Source organism: Fundulus heteroclitus, chromosome 9 (assembly GCF_011125445.2).
Source record: "Fundulus heteroclitus isolate FHET01 chromosome 9, MU-UCD_Fhet_4.1, whole genome shotgun sequence".
Classification (NCBI taxonomy): Eukaryota; Metazoa; Chordata; class Actinopteri; order Cyprinodontiformes; family Fundulidae; genus Fundulus; species Fundulus heteroclitus.
The window spans coordinates 25,182,113-25,202,210 of record NC_046369.1 but is presented as its reverse complement, the minus strand read 5'-3'; the positions used below and the strand labels follow the sequence as shown (position 1 = coordinate 25,202,210).

The 20,098-nt window shown below is 39.9% G+C and overlaps 2 protein-coding genes across 4 annotated transcripts in view; one reads left to right on the top strand and one right to left on the bottom strand.

Moving 5' to 3' along the window:
- The window catches only part of rgl1 (ral guanine nucleotide dissociation stimulator-like 1), a 30,497-nt gene extending 28,810 nt beyond the window's left edge, over positions 1–1,687 (top strand). For all 3 annotated transcript variants that reach the window (XM_012864782.3, XM_012864783.3, XM_036141322.1), the window contains exon 18: positions 58–1,687. In XM_012864782.3, coding sequence (XP_012720236.2) covers positions 58–278 — 221 coding nt within the window. In that variant the 3' untranslated portion in view covers positions 279–1,687. The remainder of the gene's footprint in view (positions 1–57) is intronic.
- A 3,001-nt stretch (positions 1,688–4,688) lies between these two features.
- Positions 4,689–17,052, bottom strand: abhd17ab (abhydrolase domain containing 17A, depalmitoylase b). The gene is made up of 5 exons (XM_012864786.3): positions 16,296–17,052; positions 14,152–14,522; positions 12,690–12,884; positions 9,841–10,020; positions 4,689–7,197 (listed from the first exon to the last, which is right to left on the bottom strand). The coding sequence occupies exons 2-5, from the start codon at positions 14,514–14,516 to the stop codon at positions 6,972–6,974; spliced, it is 966 nt and encodes a 321-aa protein (XP_012720240.1). The 5' UTR covers positions 14,517–14,522; positions 16,296–17,052; the 3' UTR covers positions 4,689–6,971.
- Positions 17,053–20,098: the final 3,046 nt, after the last annotated feature.

Here is a 20,098-nt window from a genome sequence, read left to right as displayed (position 1 = left end):
GATTTACTGAGCGTAAACCTAATTCGAGGCGTTCGTCCGCTCCTCAATGTCTTTCAGAGCTGGTGATTCCCGACAGCGCCAATGTCTTCTACGCCATGAACACCTCAGCCAACTTCGACTTCCTGCTGCGCGACCGGGGCTCGGCCGGTCGACCCGTGCAGCTGCACAGCCGCTGCAGTTCCACCCTTCCTCGGGCTCAGCATCGCTCCAGCCTCTCGCTCAGACTCAGCAAAGTGACGCTGTGCCCCCCCCCCCCCCCCCCTCAGTCTCTGCGCTGATGCGAGTCCGTTTTTGGGTTGTGATGAGTAGGTGGATTAATTGAGAAACAAAGAGCTCCGAGTTATTTCAGGTGGACCAGATGCGTTTCAATGAGCTCTTAGACCGCTTTTTGACTCTTTCCATTTGGGTCTCATCACAAATTGTGCCATCATCGCCTGCCCAGCCTTAATGTGCAACTGTGCAACAACGACCCCAAAGTGGCCTCCAGTCTTTACAACAGATTTTTTTTTTTTTTTTTTTTTTTTGCACAAGTGGGAGCAGCCAAACTCCCCTGACCTTCGACAGTATTGTGAAAATGACTGAACTCCCTTTTTTTTTTTCCGTGTGATGTCATGCGTAGATGAAGCTTTAATTTTCTCTGAACAGAAATGAAACGGATGATGTGTGGTGTTCAGTCCCGTTTCGCTTTGTTAACAATGACTGAATGGACCTCTAACAGTATTCTGAACCATATTAGCTGACTGAAAGAAACTGTGACGTTGATGTTTTTCCCCAGTTGGACATCTTGGACAGCTCCTGTCTGGCTTGTGCACAGTGTGCACCGTATATGTGTAAACAGATTGTGTGTGTGTGTGTGTGTGTGTGTGTGTGTGTGTGTGTGTGTGTGTGTGTACTCCTCCCCCTCATATTGTGAGCTGCGTGACGAATGCAGTGTTAGGCGCATTCTGATTGGTTCCTGTACTTGGTTTTATCAAGTCCTCGGCAAATACTGAAAAAGCCTTACCTGCCCTGTCTTCAGGGTGAAGAGGTGCAATTAGTGCTGCTTTCTGATGCAGTTTCCCTTTTTTTTGCATTGAAAGACAGAATGAAAACAAAGTTGGCATCCTACTGAAACAGAAAGCAGATCAATGTCTCAGACCGATGCATCCTCGTACCTTATGCCAGTGTTATGTGAATATGAAGGATGAATGAACCCCTTTGTAAGTGGTTTAACTCCCTCTTTACTAAACAAGTTAATGTTTTTGTCTGTAAGTGTTGCTCTTTTTTATATGTTTTTTTTTTTTGTATTTCTTTTTAGCTTAATTCATTCCAGAGATGTATTCACCAATGTGAGAGTGACAGGAGGTATTTAACACAAGTGTTAATGAACTCAAATCGTCATAAGAGAAGACCATCTGTGCCAGATTTTCCTTTGACCCATTCTGAGGGACACTTGATTTCTTTATCCATCTGTCTCTTGAAAAAAAAAAGAAACACTTCTCATCTGTAAGCCAGGCAAGTTTAATGGTCATAATATCACCATGAAATATTATGGACGGTTACTCCAGCAGAGCACAGTTGAGACTTAGGCTTCATGCAGAATTTCACATAGAGATGTTTTCCTTTAAACCAATCCTCATTTCCTGTTCTCCACTGCCAAAGACTCTTACTCTACATGAATAAATAAATTATTGCCATTATTATCAAACTTGTCTGCTTGACTGATTGATTCCTAGATGTATTTTGAGCACATTTCTCTTAGTGCAGTGCTACCATTGTCTTGTGATGCACAGCTTTTTGCTGCTGTCTCAGAAGAACAATACGCTGTTCTGGACAAAGCCGTGGCCGTTTATGCAAATGGAGAACTTTTCTGGTGACTTGAGCGCAGCAGTCATGATCTTTCCTTCCTGAATCTGGGTTTGCTCAGATCACCTGCACCTGTTACTTAAAGGTAACAGGTGCAGGTGTTTAGTCAAAGCCACAAAACAGGGAGAACTGTAACAGCTCAGCAAGTCTTTATAAAGCAGGGATTCAACTTCTTCAGGATGTGGTAATAATAGTCAGACAGGTATACGTTGTATTCCCAAGTTACTTCCTAGGCTGTGCTTTTTTTGTGTCGATGCAAAATACAAAAAACAATGTGTTCATTTTGATGGCACATTTTTTAGTTTTAGTCTAATGTTATTCAACTAAATCTAACTTAATTTATTGAACTTATTGCGAATTGTCAACTACATTATATCTGAGAAATAATTTTTAGCTATCAGAATGGGTATTTGTGGAAAATATGGTATCACTTCATATATATGTTGATTGTTTGGGTAAAACAAACAGGCTTAACAGTAATTGTTTTAAAAAACATTTCTTGAATTGATTTTATTTAGGATCTTAAGTGGGAAAATTTAAAAAGCAAAATCCAAATAAAGTAAAAAAAGAAAAAGTGAATTGCTGCATTACAAAATAAAACTTCATCAAATCATAAATTTCAGTATAATGAAAGGATTTTTCTTAAAGATGCAAGAAGCCCTACAAACCTTCCTCTGTGAATTAGATTTTAGTTGATTAAAGTCCTGCTAAATTTGGTCTGCACTAAACTGCGGTACGATTTTGTTGACTAAAACTAAATTCAAAATAAAATTAGGTAAATAAAATGCCTCCAAAACTAAATCAAAACGTGCTGCCAAGATTACAACTGGTTTGGCACCTTTGGCTCAAGTTTGCCCCAGTCTTTCTTGCAGAATTTGTGTAATTCAGACACACTGGAGGATGTTTAAGCTAATCTTTTTCAGACATCAGTAGCTCAGCTAATGCCCTCCTCCAGGACAATGTTACAGCTAAACAGAATGGCAAGTCAGAGACAAAGAAACAAATAAAACAAAAACATAGAGAACATAAAGTTAAAAGGTGAAATAGCAACTAATACAACATTGGAGAGTAGTAGGAGAATGTAGCAGAGTGAGAAAAAGTGGTGTTTATGTCCTCTAGCAGCCTAAGCCTATAGCAGCATAACTATAGAGATAACTCATGATAACATGAGCCACTCTAACTGTAAATTTTATCAAAAAGGAAAGTTTTAAGCCTAGTCTTAAAAGTAGACAGGGTGTCTGCCTCACGGACCTAAACTGGGAGTTGGTTCCACAGGAGAGGAGCTTGATAGCTAAAGGATCTGCCTCCCATTCTACTTTTAGAGACTCTAGGAACCACTAGCAGACCTGCAGTCTGAGAGCGAAGTGCTCTGTTAGGAACATACGGGGTAATCAGAGCTCTGATATATGATGGAGCTTGATTATTGAGGGCTTTATACGTGACAAAGAGAATTTGAAATTATATTCTGGTTTCAACAGGGAGGCAATGAAAGGAAGCTAAAACAGAACTATGATCTCTCTTTTTAGTTTACATCAGAACCCTTGCTGGAGGGTTTTGGATCAGCTTAAGGCTTTTGAGTGCATCTTGTGGACCGAGTCCACTCTGGCACGTTGGGTGGTGCTGGTGGAGAGGAAGTGGAGCTCTTGAGATGAGACTGTGGGCCAACATCAGTCAAGCAGCCCCAGCATCACTGACACGCCGTAAATATGATTTGTCGGTCGGTGCAGATATTTATTACTGGCACTTGGCAGAAGCTGGGTCTGTCCTTGAATGTTCACCGAGTGAATCCGGGCAGAAATATCAACCCACAGCAGAAAACAGCCAACAGGGCAAACTCAATATCAGGGAAATATAACATAAATCTCTTGTGAATAGCCACCATTGCAGGAAACATATAAAAATTGTTTTGCATGCTAAACAGTCCAAGGAGGAGCCTTCTGTCTCGGCATCATTACTAGCTATCCGGTTTGAATATTTTACGGCGTAAGGGAATTAAATGTCAAGTCAGTGCACATCATTTACACACTGGAAGGAGAAAGTATTTACACAGGTAGCTACTGCGAACTTTGAATGGCAGCAGATTACATCTGTGTCACAGGTCAATGAAACATGGATGATCTTTCTTGAGACTTGTCAGCCAGATAAAAAAAAAAAAAAAAAAAAAAAAAAAAAAGGCGCTTTATATACAAAACGCTTTAACAGCGGCTGTCAGACTACTTCTGACTCATGTGTTGTCGTGGCTTGGCACGGTTCAGCAAGGCGGCGTCTTTTCTGCGCTCCCGGCTGTGTCAAAGGGTTGCCGATTGTTATTTGGCTGCAGCAGGTCAGCCTGCACTCTCTTTGCCTGGGACAAGGAGGGGCGGGGACCTGCTGCTGCAGCTGCGTTTAGTCTGTATAGGAGCGTTTGAGCTGAAAGAGTGAGTGCAGCTCACGCTCCCATCTGTCTCAGTTTCCCACAGCTCACCGTGGCAGCAGACAGGCAGGGACACGTCACAGTCCTTGTCCTGGTTTAGATAAAACCTCATTTGAACTTTATCCTTTGTGACTTAAAAAGGCCATCCAACAGATGACTAAAACAGCCGAGTCAAAAAGTGAAATTAGAAGCTTGTTTACCAATCAGCCAATTATATATTCAAGTAATTCTGGGATTTTCCTCAGCAAGCCCTGAGAGGTGTTTATTCACAGAGTGCCAGGAAAGCCTTGAGTGAAAGACTAAACCAGACAGAGACACAAAAACAACATTCCTTCAAACAATAGGGAAAACCCAAAAGAAATTTATCCGACACCTTTTGGCACACAAACACTTGATGAAAAAAAAAAAAAAGAAAAAAGAAAATAAACAATACATTTCTGGGTATGTTTTATTGACTTTCTCTTCAACTCTTGGAGTAAAACAAAACCTTTAAAAACTGGAAAAATTGACAGTATGGTATACAACAGGAGTGTGTTAACATGAGGCCTGCAGCTCATTAGGAGCCGCTGGATCTACAAGTTCCTGTGTCATGGTGTTTCCATCAGCGCACACAGTTTGTTAATCGACATAACTCAGACACAGACTCAAAATCAGCTTAGAAGACAGAGAGGCGTAAATATGAGACAGGGGGGGAAAGAAAAAAAAACAAAAAAACATTTAGTTTCCCCTGAAGCATGTGACGACAGAAAACATCAGCTTTGGTTGACGCCGATTAAAAACAATGACGAGAAACCTTGAAAACTGTTGCAGTCCATCTCTTCAGAGCTCAAAATGGACCCATAAGTGTCAAAGATGCTGTATCCGTAGCATTAAACAGAATAACTTTCATTGCAGATGGAAGATTTTCTAGTTTGCCGTCTCATCAAGCAGACGGCATAGGGGAAAAAATATATATATATATAGTGGTCGAGGAACATTTATTTTCCTTTTTAGTTAACCTGAATGGACAGATCAGCCACATTAAAAAAAAAAAATTGTATAAAATCTTTGTGATGGTAGAAAAAAATTAAAATGATCTGCAAAAACAAACAAAAATAAGTGTTGCAAGAAAATAAAAAATACAGATCAAGATTTGTGATGACGCAGCTCTTCTATGGAGGTGCACAGAGACTTTACGGGTTAATAAATGCACTGAAGGAAATGGGGACAATTCTACTTTCATCTTGATGTTTTACTAAATGATAGTGGTTAAAAATGACAGAATAACGAAAATTAGCCCCAAAACAGCCAGCGAACCACGTTACTTCACTGGTATGCCTCTGTATTTCACCGAACATGCTGGGAATGAAGCTCAGTCACTAATAGAAATTAACTGAACTGCACCTAGATAACTTATTTCTTCACAATGGAAGTTTTATTCACTATATGATGGCAGAAATGAGCCTCAGGTTTGAGTTAAAACCAACAGTATTACTATATATATAGAAAAAACAACATTTACAGGCTTGGCGTAGACGACCAATGCCTGTTTAGTGTTAGTGGCAACCTTGGTGTTGCAGAAAAATGTGCAGCTGTGAGGTGGCGTGAGAGATAAGCAGGACAGACGAAACAAAAAGAGCCAACAGACTCTCGAACATTTCACTAAACGAAGAAACGAGACGGGTACTGAAAGCCGTTCTTCTCTCCAAATCTAGTCAATCCCGCTCCCCCTACCGGGATCCGCGCGTGTTGCTGAGAGGAAGACATGGAGGTCCAACTCTCACCAACCTTTGCTGTGATCAGTACCGTAGTTTTTAGATCAAACTTTGGTTTATTACTTGGTTTACAATTAGAGATGACACGAATCCAGCTCAGAGCACACTAAACGAAGAATACGCCGACATCCAATGTCAAAAACAGGGTTACCTGAGCAGAACATTGAGTGCAGTGGAAACTAAATCAAAGACTCGGAATATAAACTTATTTCCGTACAGATTTCCCTTTCCCCCTAGAAATACGGACCACAGTACACGCGTAAGTAAGACAAAACGGTCCTCCAACGCAACGCAGTCCAATGCCACTCCAAAGACCACAGGAAATCAAATCTAACCTGAAACTGTATTTATTATCACTATTATCTTGTCTATGGTTTTTCCCTTGATTCTAGAGGCGTTAGAATTGAAGTAAAATCAGATATGGAATCTCCTTTGAAATCTCTGTAAAACAAACAAAACAAAAATCCCTGTTTTACAGCATGAAGACTTTTTCAACAAAAGTGTTTCTCATGCTTCGACGTTACTCTGCCAACTTTAGTTAACAGATTAAAGTTTTACACACACGCACTCACACACACACGCGGTATCAGTGGACAAGAAAACCGGCGTGGTTTCTTAGCAGTTTCTTCTTTAAAACACCATCAAGTCATTCTTCTGTGGACTGGGTCCATGGTATTGCACAGGATAGAGATGCATTAACTGCCCTGTTAAAACATGATCAGTACTATTTAGGTTTCTGCTAAATGAAACAGTCTAAACGTCGTCTTCCGCACTTAAACATTTCTGATTTTAAAGGATTTCCTTTGAGCCTCGTGGGTCCGTGGTCCGTTTTAAGGCCCGCAGTAACAGTGTGTGGGACACTATGCGGGCCGTGGTGGAAAGTTAAGAGGACACACAGAGAGGCGGCTCTTTACGTGCCAGAGGAGGAATCTAACGACATGATGATGTGGTTGTGGAGGTCAGGCGTGTTGAACGGCCAATTCCTGTCCAATGAAATGTCGCAGGCGGTCCAGATACTGGCTGTACAGCTCAATGTCATTGTGTCCCGCTCCCTCCACCCACAGGGGCTCAACGGCCTTAGGGCAGCGCTCGTACAGGGCCAAGCCGTGGGAAAAGTCGATCACCTCATCCTCCGTGCCGTGGATGATGAGAACCGGAGAAGTGATTTTAGACACCTTTTCAATGCTGGAAAAACAAAAAACAAAAGAAAGAAACGTTAGACACGCATCACTCAAAAACAAGGGGGGGGGGGGTAACTTACAGAAGCCTCAATTTTAACTGGTTTTAAGTAGGGCTGGGTGATAAATCAATTTTATCAATTAAAATTTGCAATTTATGAAGATTTAATTTTTGGAGAAATCTAAACTTTTATTTTTGCCACTGCAAAAAAAACGTATATCAGTCCTGATATAAGTTTGGTAAAAGCTTGCAAAGTTGAATATATGTTTAGAAAAATGTATAGTGGAAATAGGGTCGGTTTCCGCTACATGTATTTGATCGTGGCACACCGCAACTGCTAGAGCTGCGTGGGGTCTGCCTATTCCCTCAGCGCTGTCTCACAGGCAGCTGACGTGTGAGTTTTGTGAAAAGGCAAGTTATTGCCTTTATCACAATAGAGACACTTATCTTTGTTCAAGCGGAACATTTTATTTATTTGGCCTTATTTTAAGGTTTGCACTTCAAGCCCAAAAAGGAAATTCATCTTGGTTTGTTAATTCTTTTGTGTCAAATAAGACCAAAGGTTTATTTGACGTCATGCGTAAACTACCCTATAAACGCATTACTGATGTCAGATTTACCGCGGGTGTGCATTAATGTGTGATTAGCTGTGGCTAGCATGCTACTAGGCTACGCTAGCCGCATTTAGCTTTAGCTGCTCAATTAATGTTTTGTTATTCGCCATTAGCCGCGGTTAGCGTCCTTTAGCTGGCTAACGTTACTCAGACGTGTCGTTTTCCCTTAAAGTTGCAGAGTGAAGCAGAGAAAACTAAAGTCCCCAGAAGCTGTGAAACTGAACAGTGCTGTGGCAGAATACATGAGACACATTTGTGGTTCATTTAGTCGTCAAGAGGCTTAGAGAGGGCAGATATCACACAGGAAACAGGAAGGCTGAATGGAGGATAGTAAGTAGCTAGGTTTGATCTGGCTCCAATCTCTGTAATGGCACATGCTAGATTGGGCAACATTTGCAGGATTATGGAAATGTTGGCGTGTATAGGTGAGGATCTACACTCTACAGGAAGCACACGCGCAGTTGTTGTTTTTTGTACCATGCTAATTGTGCTAATCACTAGTACAAAATGCTACAGTTTGAAATCTAAGCTCTAATTTTATTTTAAACAGGAGGCACTCGTTTAAAAATGACTGCTCTTATAGGCAGGTTGAAGTAACTTTTACTTAAAGAATTACTAAAAAGAAAAAGCATTTGTTCTATCTTTGAAGCATTATCGGACAAACAGTAAACTGATAATTACATGGTCTTAAACAGCGATATGTTGATGGACAAAACCTGTACCGCAGCACTATTGAAGAGAGCAGATACGTTTTAATACAAGCGGAAACAAATGCAAATCAAATTTAAAATACCTGTTGTACTGGTTCAATCTCTTCATCTTGTAAAAATGGCTGAATAATAGTTGCCAACGTAATACCCGATAGGCAACATGTGCGGTATAGAAAACGTTTGGGAAGCCTTCCCAGCATACATCTGTTATTTCCTAGTAACACCCAAGTCCAGGGGAGACTTCACAACAATGGTTTTCTGTGAAGCAATAACTACTTGTATGAAATTAAATAAAATGGGAACAAGAACTAGTATACCAATCTAATTCTGCTGATTTGAACACATGAAACAGCTCCACACTGATCACTTGCACCATCAAGTTAGGCCCTGAACGGCATAGACCGTTGTGTCCAGTCATGAGAAAGCCTTTTATGATGGCTAGTTCCAAGTTGTGCCTCCCTTTGACTCTCTCCCTTTGAGGAGTGACAGCATGCCATCCTGAAAGCAACGCTCAAAAGATCTAAAAACAAAGATTGCTCAGGATCGCGGTTCAGGGAGAGGCTACAAAAGGCTATCTCAGAGGTTCAAACGGTCACTTTCAAATGGAAGAGTCGTAATCAGGAAACACAAAGCCACAGCTGCTGGTAAACCCAGGCCTGGCAGGCCAAGAAAACCCAGGAGGATCCAGAGGATTATGGGAATAATTCCAGACAACCCACAGATTACCTGTGCAGAGCTGCAGGAACATCTCGCTGCACGTGCTGCATCTGTGCAGCGTTCTGCAATACAGCTGCTAAACATCTGTATGTCAGGTCGATGACAAAGGAGCCATTTCTGCACTCATGCTACAAATGGTTGCTTGTTGTTCGCAAAAGCTCATCTAGACAAGCCAGATTCTTTTTGGAACAAAGTGCTTTGCATTGACATGACAAAAAAAAAAAAGTAAACAAGTTATTTGATTATATTAAAAAATGGTTTGCTTGACGAAGAAGATTGACGCAACATCTACGTCACATCTGACGGGGCATTCCTCATCCTGTTTAGTAAGAAATTATAATAAAAGGCAAAATGTGTAGTACCTAACATTTTGTATTTTAGGAACAAGCTTCTTTATCAGTAAAAAACGTCTTATCTACATCAACTACCTGTTGGACCAAACTTATACCATTCTTGAATCCCCATTGGGGACCGCATAAAATCTTTCCAGGGGCCGCAATTGGCCCCCAGACCACACTTTGGGTATGAATTGACCCGAAACATAGATAGAGACTTAGTATGCCGAGTACCAGGTGAGAAAATATTTAAAACACTCTGCAGAGACTTACTTGGGGAAAGCGTCAAAGCAGTAGGTCTTCTTCGTTTCAGGGAAGGCAACTCTCATCCCCGACGTTAACGGTGAGTGAAGAACCACGGCAGCGCACTCGTACCGCGACGCCAAGTCCACGGTGGGAACGGTGCCGATGCTCTGGCCGTACAGGATGATGTTCTCTGGGACTATGCAATATCTGGTTAAAATGAAGAGAGTAAAGGGGTGTTGAGATGAAGAGCAGGAAAAACAAGCAAACAGAAAATGTCCCCATTTTCTCACCCTATTTATATAAATATTTCTCCAAAATAGAATGTATTCATTTTAAAAGTCCCAGCTGCAGAAATGTTGAAAATTGACATACTTGCATAAAGTAAAACAAAAGGCTTTGACTAATTTAAGCTTAGCAGACACAGAAACTTTTAATTCCTGCCATTTTTGGAGTCCGCTGCTCCAAACTGTTCGGCACATCTGGCATCCGTACAGAAAGTTTGCTTGGTTGAACATTTATGCACTGCTTTTAATTGAGCTTTATGAACTTTAGAGGGATACTGATGTGAATAAAAGTTATTTGGAAGTCAAAACATAACTTGGGTTTTAGTCTTTGCCTGGAGGCATACGATCATTGCACATAAACCGTGAAATAAAACACAAATGTTATCACCATCACCTTGTCATGCTAACCCCAGCCCCCCCATCTTCACAGACTGAAGCTAATATGAACATGTTATACCTACAGTTATGTGAAAAACATGGGACATCTCATTAAATAATTTATTCACACTTCAACAGAAGAAAATATCCTCCTTGTCCTCATTAAACAAAACAAACGTGTGTTTTCTAATTGAGGAAAGGCGCCCTACCCCCGTAGGTAGTGTTACCCCCTTGAGTTGAAATAATCTCAGTGAGAAGCTTCATGTAGCCGTCCACCGGCCTCTGGCTTCAGTCTGAGAAATACTTGCCCTCACTCTGAACTTTGAAATGTTTGAGGGTTTTCTTGCAGAGACGGTGATTTCAAGTTACCATACAGGATCTCAAGGAGAGTAAGACCTGAGCTTTGACCAGGCCTAGCAGTTTCTATTTCTGGCTTCTCAGACAGTTCTTGGTCGATTTGATGGTATATATAGACCAGTGATTGTCATGTTGCAGCGTCCAGTCTTGCTCAGGCTTAAATTTGTGAACCCATAATCTTGCATTTTTTCCAACATCTTCTGATGCACGACAGGATTCAGGGTGGATTCTATGATGGTGAACTAAACTGGTCCTCCCAAAGCCATGACACGAGGTTATTTTCTGGTAATGCTGCATTTTCTTTATGCCAAATATGTCCTTTGCTCTAGTGTCCAAATTCATTATTTTTACGCTAATCTGCATCTGTATACAGTTTCTATAGTAAACTTCAACCTGCTCTTAGTGTTTTTCTTGGAAAGCAAAGGTTTCCTCTATAAAAACCTGCCATGGAAGTTGAACTTTTAGCAGTCTCAGATCGCTGAGGTGTGCACTGTCCTGCTGTAGGTCCCCTGGTGATGTCTCAGAGTTTCTGAAGACTGTTTTCCAGGATTCTGCATTCTGCTTTCAGGGAGAACTTGTTTGGATGAAGAGATGTTGGTGTTTTGAACATTCATATGTTTCAGACCCTTCCTGTACTACCGAATGGCTAATTTCAAATTATTTTAAGACCGCTTTACAGCCATTACTAGGCTCATGTTTCTGCCCTAATAAATTCCTCACCAGGAACATCTTTAAATTTACTTTCGATATTGTTAAAATTAATATTAAAGCTAAATTCTCATCGGTAAGTGTCATGACAGGAGAACCTTCTTGATATTTATATATCGTGCAGTTTCCAGTTTCTAGACAGTTGACTTGTCTCCAGTCTCAACTGTCCCACTGAGTGTCAACAAAAAGCTCGTTTCCACGGCGACACGACTGCGGATGCTCTGGTGGAGCTCCGGTAGCTTGGCTCCATTGTTAGCCAGCGCTGTCCTGCATTACGCGGGCCCCATGCACACGCTCTCACATGCATCTGTCTAGATGCAGAGCTGTTCAGTTCCTCTGTAGTTTTGGTGCAAATAAAAACAAAAATTTTATAATGAGGAGACGTGGAAGTTAATTTCATGTTTTACTCGTAAATATTGGGTCCTTTACCAAAAATTGTATCCTAAGATAAAAGAAGTAGTTCACATTTATTGACAAAACAATGGCATAAGAAATTCAGGAAATACATTTTTTTGCATAGCTAAAATAAAAAGATTCATAATTTTTTTAACCAATATTGATACCAAATCTAAAAACATTTTGAGCCTGAACAATAAGTCAAAAATATCTACATTTATAGTTTAGTTGCATATTTTGGGCACAAATTAACTTAACAGATCCTAAAGATTTACAGATTTAGTTTTATATATCATTTTTAATAATTTATGGAGGTTGGATTTAAACTAAAGACCATTTTAATTGCTTCTTTATTTTGATAAGACAAAACCAGAAGCAAAAAAGGATTAAAAAAAAATTTGTTAATTTTTTTACTTGACATGAAAAACACTTCATTGATCAGTACTGATTTTCCTTCATTTTCTTTACCTCAACTAAAATCATATGTGACAGTCTCATCCAGAGATGGGGGGGCCCTGGAAAACTACGTTCCCATAAAGGGGGGGGGAGGGGGGCTCGGCATAGAAAGTTTTAAAATACAAAATGCCTCAAATGTGTTAGAGAAACACAAACTTGTACGTGTGCCCTAAGCTTTTTTTTACAAGACCATATCTTCCATTTGATAAACTCTAGGCATAAACAAGCTATAAAAAAAAAAAAAAAAAAAACTCTGGGAGAGCAGAGCAAGCATGAGGCGATTTCCTAATGACTTACCGTGTACGCAGAGCGTGCCAGGCGGCGTCTATGTCGGCGTACAGGTTCTTCTCGGTGGGCTTTCCCGTACTGACTCCATAACCGGAGTAGTCGTAGGAGAAGATGTTGCAGTTGATACGAGTGCCGAGGCCGAGGTAGAAGCTGCTCATCTGGCCAAGGTCGACCGCGTTGCCATGTGAGAAAAGCACGGTAAATCTGAGGAGAGACAGATTTAAGGGAAGTGTTTGGGAGATGAGCTTCAGTTTCCTTAAATGTTAAAATTATGGTTAGGAATAACATCTGTTTAGTTGTTGATGGTTCCAAATAATAGGATTTTATCTGGTAACTGATAAATATTTAATTATCAATAAGCATTTTGTTATCGTTAATAGTGGAAAAAACACGCTAGTGAAGTCGGTTTTCCAGTTTTGCCAGTTTATTTTTTAATTGACTTTATAAGTTAATCAGCAACTGCTCAAATTAGCAGGGTGGGTCCCTCGGTGAATCTAAATTATGTCCATATCTCACAACAGTGTCTGTTGTGTCTGTCAATGTTTAAACCAGCACCATAAACCTACATACTGATCATATATGGTCAATGACACAGACCTGTGACGACTTTGTCTCTGACTTACTGGATACTAATATCACTTGTAACGCCCTGCTTCACTATGATCACTACAATAAAAACCAAACAAGGGGAACTCAAATTTCAAGTTTCTATAGAGTCAGAAAGAAAGAAGAGGGTTAGATTTCATTAGAGGAAAGGAGTTTTAGTTGGCAGAGATCCATTAGAAAATCTGGGTGAGTTAAGTCAACAGAAACAAAAGGAAGCCTAAATGTGAAAACAAAATACTAGACTCAGGACTATTTTGAGTTTGAAAAGAACTAATCAACTAGCTATCGAGGAACTTCAAAAATTAATCTCACTCCAACCTTTGAACACAGCATTTTAAAGCACTGCTAGTTCCTGATCGAAAAACACTCTTTGGTGTGGACGTTGTTACTAAAGAAAATTATAGACAAAGTTGGCCAAAAATAAATATATTTTCCTGTCGGTTATAAAATCATATTATGATACCTAAACTTTACAAAAAAACTAAACAAAATCAGAAATCAGCTACACCTCTCTGATTGGTGCGTCTCTTTAAATTGATCAGCAGTAGAAACTCCAGTCCTCGAGAACCACTTTCTGCCAACATTTAGACAATTTTCAGGTCCATCAAAGCTAAATGACATTTCTAAATATCCTACTAAGTGTGCAATAAAGTTCTATAGATTCCTGACACCTAAACATTTCATACCAGTGTGTCTAACCAGAGACGCGTAAAACATTTGCTGCATAACGGTCGTTGAGGACTGGAGCTTATGATCTGAGCAAATGTGACAACCAAAAATTAATTAAAAATGCGAAGACACCTTTAAAACGCATTACACACACTCAATTTTGTTTTCATTAAGGGAGCACTTTCAAGTTTCTCACCTGGCGTTCGGTGAGCAGCGCACATACATGCAGCCGACTTTGTTGCCCCTGCTGGAGCGAGTGAGGAAGACCTCGATGGTGTCGAGCTCTCGCTGGGAGTACTGATACTCGGCCCGCTCTGTCAGGTGAAGCTTCCACCTCCCCTCCACGCCACCAGCTCCCCCGCTTCCAGAAACCGAGGCTCCACTCCTTGACCGCAGGCTCGACGTCCCGGTTGCGCCCGGAGTGGGCGGGCCCGTTTCAGGGTCCGGCAGAAAGGCGTACGTGGGCTCCGGAGGCAGGAAGGCCAGCTTGGCTGCGATGCGGCTCGGGCATGGTGGGCAGCAGAACAGGCAGCAGAGCTCTCTGAGAGAGAGGCCATTCATCCTTCACTGTGGGACAGGAGGACAAGAGGGCCACTGTACCCGTGAATATACATACATCAGCTCCATGCCGACACGACATGAGCCTCATTACAATGTCATGTGCGAAGCACTTTGTGTGGGGGTGGCAGTCCTGACGAGGAGCATTTTTATATCTCTGGCAAGTTGCTAACGAGTATAATATAGATGATCGCTGGGAACTCTGGGTACACAATGGCAAATTTAGTTTGGACATATTAGAAAAGATATGTGACAAACGTGAGCCTTTTTTGTCTGTCGGCAGCAAAACATTTATGTTTGACTAAAGTTTATGTTTGATTTACTACAAGTGTAACTACAGTAAAATTTATATCATTAGGTTAATAAACTGCTGAGCAAAGAAGCGTGTCTAAATATAGATTTGTTTTTTTACAGTTGCATATTTGTAGTTGGAGTGGCTAAACAAACATGAAGAAACTATGTATCATTGATTGTGGTCTACGACATCTGACATTTTTTTTTTGTTTTCTTTGTTGAGGAACTTGGAAAATGACCGCATAGAAACATCATAAATAGGCGCAAACACGTTTCTGGAACATATAAGCAACTAAAGCACAAGTGTTTAGCAATAAATGAACAAAATCCACAGCACTGGGCCACGGTTTGGAGCTGTTGACTTGAACAGGTCAATTTTCAGCCTGTGAGAAATTCAAAAAGTCCCATGTTTTTCTTATCAGTGAATGCACCACAGCACTTCTTGGTTGCATAACAACAACGGTGGGGAAAACTGCTCAAAGCCAACTATTTTTTTTGGATCCAGAGGACGCACTAAAGATGTAAAATGTTTTTGTTAAAGAAAACTTTTTTTTTTTATGTTCCTGCTGTTGAATCAGGTTGTCAAAGACTTTTTGTAGTTAAGAGGAAGGCTAAACAGAGCACAGCATATTTATGGTGTTTTAAGATGCTAGATTCAAGAATATGGGCATCAGTTAGGGTACGGATCTGCATTATCCCAAATGTAAGTTACTAAAGATTATAATTTCAAATCACCACCATTCTGTCTTTGTTTAAAAAAAAAAAGTACAACACTTTTATAGTGCCTGCTCTTAGATAACCATTATATCAAATATGCTCCTAGTACAAATAACCTATGACTGCTTAGGAGCTAGGCTAGAAAAAAGCATTTCTAATCATAATCCTATTTCACTCTTTTATATTACAGGTCTTGAAGTAGCAAAATTGTCTGAAACCGTCATCGGCGTGCCACAAGATTTACAAAATCCAGAGATTTGAAACAAAATTCTGTCTCGTCTAGCTTTGATTCCTTTCCTCATTTTTTTACATTCTGCTTCCAAACTTTTAAATGTGGTCTGGAGATGTTCCTAAACCATGTCTATTTTCCCCCATAGGTTTTCTATTAAGACATTTTACACAGTATTGTGGTGGAAACTTAAAATAGACGATAAACGAAAAAACAAGGCATCGCTCACATCACTCATCGGGTAGCAAACAGGCTTGAATTGGAGGCAACAGGTCTTGGTTAAAGCTGGAGCTCAAGTGCGAGCCACTTTGTCAGATAATTAGCCACTATTTGCTTAATTTCTTAAGCTGACTCCTCTATTGCCCTCTGCTTGTCCAATTTTCAAAAACTGAAATCACCTGCTGCACAGTCTGCTGCCATTGGGAGGGAGATTTTTAAACTTACAGAGACCCAAAATAATTATAAGATCTTATGGATAAGGCGTCTATGAAAAAGAAAGCTGCTCTAATTCACATCATGCCAGACTGAAAAGGCCGACGTACCTGTTGAGCTGAAGATCTTTGCGTGTGGAAAAAATAAACTTTGCTTAGCCAAACGGGGATAAAACAAATAAAGGTTGTCGCCTTCCTCTTCAGATCCAACGCGGAATGTAGTGTCGAGCGCCCTGTCAGCGGAACAAGGACAAAGTAGTGGAGCCTAGCAGCTGACAGGGAAGTGTTATTTACCAACTATCGGCAAGCTTTTCCTGGAAGAGACGGAAGTCCAGATTCCAGGCATTTTGTAAAGTTTTACAGACGAGTTGTTATAGTCGCTTTGTTTTTGTCTTTTAAACGACCGGACTGTATGCCAGGATGGCCAAAACCCTGTGTGTAGAAACCCTTTGTTGCGTTCTCACCTCGTCCAACAAAAAACGACCTAAACGCTTCCAAAAATACAGCCGAAGCAGGCAGACAGCTGCACACACCTGAACACGGAAAAGAGGGCGTGCTATATCAGGTTAAACGGCAGCGAGTGCGATTATCATCTCAGACAGAAGCCGTTTGTCTGCGCACCAGCTAGCCGGAGCTTAAGCTAGCAGCTCGAGGATAATAAACACTCCGCAAAACAACTCAATTGGTCGAAGGAAGACTAAAAGCAACAAACAGCCCGAAATGGTTGAGTCTGTCTTCGCGAATTTAATGCGAGCAATGCTAACTGCACCGACAGCGTCTTGTCATTTTAATTAATCCTTGTAGGAGCGGCGCTTTCCTTCGTCTTAGCTGCTCCACCGCATCCGGAAGCGATAGTCTGCCGGATATGACGTAATGAGCTTATGCCGAACCATGACGGAAGTCCCCAGAGTTGTTTTTAACGACAAACCCAACATCACTTATTTTAATGTGCTGTTTAGATTCTAATCTTATCCTACTAAAAAAAACTGATCAAGTTTAACTCAAACTTCATATATATATATATATATATATATATATATATATATATATATATATATATATATATATATATATATATATATATATATATATATAAAGAGGAATCTATCGATATTTTCCAACTACAAAACAACTTTCTTAATATTTAAACAGGAGTTCAAACATATATAACACCAGATCTAAAGAGAATTGTATGGCTGACAATGAATGTATGAACAAAACGATATGGTATACCGTCCTCTGGTATTATGCTTTGCTGTAATGTTCTTTGTCTGTATTTGTCATATTAACATTGTTATATTGCCAAAAGAATAAATGAATAAACAGTTAAAGAAATTAACAAAAAAAGTTATTTTAACAGAACAGTTTATTAGCATATTTACAGTAAAATGGGGTTTACAAATTATTTGTGATTTGTGAGCGTTAAAACATGCAGAATAGCATGTTTATACGGCTGAAATATTAATAACTGTGTCAGGCTAGTAAGTAGTGCTACGATTTTTTTAAATTACAAATACATCATCAAGCTATAACGGAAAACGTTTCAGTAAATAATTTGGGAAAACTTTTAAATTACTATTTCAGTTATTTACGCTACAGAGTTTTTCAACGGTAATACAATTGCAGGTTTTCTAAAGTCTAATGATTTACTTGAACTATCTGTGTTTTTCAGGTAAATCATTTCCCACAAACATCACTCACAAAAATGGTGAAGACTCAGTGTCATGCTTTGTCTTTCTGTCTTATTGTTGCTATATCTTACTTTTTCCTCTGATATAGTAGATCAATGTAATTTAATAGACATACTTTGTAATTACGTTACTGTGGTTAAAAATCATACCTGCTCAAAAGATCGGTGTCGCCAGTTTGATAATACGTTCTCAGAACCACTTCCCGTTTCCCACAGGGTCTCCCAGGGCTCGGTATCAAGTCCACTATTGTTTCCCTTGTGCTTGACAACTCTACAAAACATCTTTGTTCATTTGGACCCCCCCCCCCACACACACACACACACATATCAAAATAACTTACAGGTATATATTCCTTCAGTTTTCCAACAATGGTCTGATACAACTCTACTCTAAGCTTGCATTATGTCAAGAAGTGGTTATCTAGTAATTTCTTGCTACTTAAAGCTTGAAATTTAAATGGTCTTAACAAAAACAGAATTATGAAAATACAACTGTTTTTATGGATGCTATTTACTGCAGCAATATTCTAAAGTATAATCTTTCATTAAACCATTAATTTGACCATTACATGAAGGAACTGCAACAGCCTTTTTCTGTCTGAGAAATACTACTAAGATCACATCGATTGTATTGCTTAAGCATGCTAAAATCCTTATTCGTGCCCTTTTCTCCTCAAGATTAGATAACTGCAATGCTCTTTTGGCAGTTTTACAAGAGTTTCCAAAGCCTTCAGACGGTTCATAGTGCAGCAGCTTGGGTTTTTGTCAATTACCAGTAAATATTCTCATATTCCTCTAGTATTTACCATTTTGCATTTGTTTTTGCTGTAGAAGCTAGAGCAGATATTAAGGTATTGCTACACGCGTACAGGCTGTGCATACCCTGAGTAGCAATCTGCTGGATATCTCAAAACTTTGCAAAAAAAGAAACTGTTTCAGAGCAAACGCTTGCATTCCAAGCACCAACACTATGTAACAGTCTACCTGCAGGATAAAACCAGGCAAAAATCACCTGACCGTCTTAAACCAAAATGAAATAGCCATTTATTTAAAATGGTGTTTAGGCTATAGATTTTAAAACTATTGGCATTTTATTGTATGCAGACATAGAGGATCTGGAGGAAAACACAATAAAAGACAAAAAAACCCCACAAAAAAAACAAGAATACAACTGTCCCGTTAAACGTGAAGGCCAGGAGTGACAAATGTTAAATTCGACTGTAGAGTCTGAATACAAAAATCAATAATTCAACCTCTGGATCGAATTTCTAAGAGGATAGGGGCAAGAAAATAGTTTAATTCATATTTATTTGATAAACACTAGTTCCCCATTTCCAGATTTGCTTCAACAAATCATGACCATTCCACCAAAGAAGTGATCCTGTGATGGAATTGGCGTGGGACAAAGCAGCAAAGATATAATTAGAAAACCAGAGACATGTTTCGTATTTAGATGACGTTGTTAGTTACAAAAGAGACACTGGTTGGAACTCAGGCATGATAAACATGGATAAGTCAACCAATTGTCTTTTGCATCTGTAGAAGGCAGTGTATGCATTATAGAACATCTAATTTGTTTAGGCCTGCAGGGGTTCTGAGAGGACGGATTCCTCGTGCCAGAAGCTTAAAACAAAAATGAATGACGTTATCGTACCTAAAAATAGGAACGTCAACTGCCGTTAATAGTCTCTTCAAAAAAATTTAACTCATTTCTGCAACATGAACGCAAGTCGTTGTGTTATTTTCTGACGTTTTGTCTAGAGGTTTTAGTCGGAGAAGCACCTGCCATAATGCTCCACTTATTTATTCAGGCCAATTTACACCGGCCCATTTTTTTTTTTTTTTTTTGTATGATTTAGGACCACCAACACAAACAGCTGTTTTTGGTGTGGGTATATGCGATTGCATTTGCAATAGAGAACACAGCTGCAGTGTTTCAGCAACGGTTACAATCGCTCATGTAATTTAATTCTTATGACAGAGTACAAAACACAACAGTATCCATCCTAAGGCTTTCTGCAGACAAGACAAACTAGATTCCTTTGGGCTGGCTCCCAGTGTTGCTGAACACTAGAACGCCTTATGCGCTGCAGAATGACACCATTTAGCCAACGACATTTTGTTGAAGCCCAAAGCAATAAGTACAAAAGCAGATCAGCAACGCAACACACATGCACACCCTGTGCCTGGTAGAACTAGCCGTACCATTTAAGTTTTTCCGCAC

Excerpts from the sequence above, each read along its gene's own strand:
- abhd17ab (XM_012864786.3), bottom strand. The coding sequence starts at position 14,516 with ATGAATGGCCTCTCTCTCAGAGAGCTCTGCTGCCTGTTCTGCTGCCCA. Across the intron at positions 12,885-14,151 it reads CGCTGCTCACCGAACGCCAG|ATTTACCGTGCTTTTCTCAC; the intron begins GTGAGAAACTTG and ends GTCTCTCCTCAG. Across the intron at positions 10,021-12,689 it reads TGGCACGCTCTGCGTACACG|ATATTGCATAGTCCCAGAGA; the intron begins GTAAGTCATTAG and ends CATTTTAACCAG.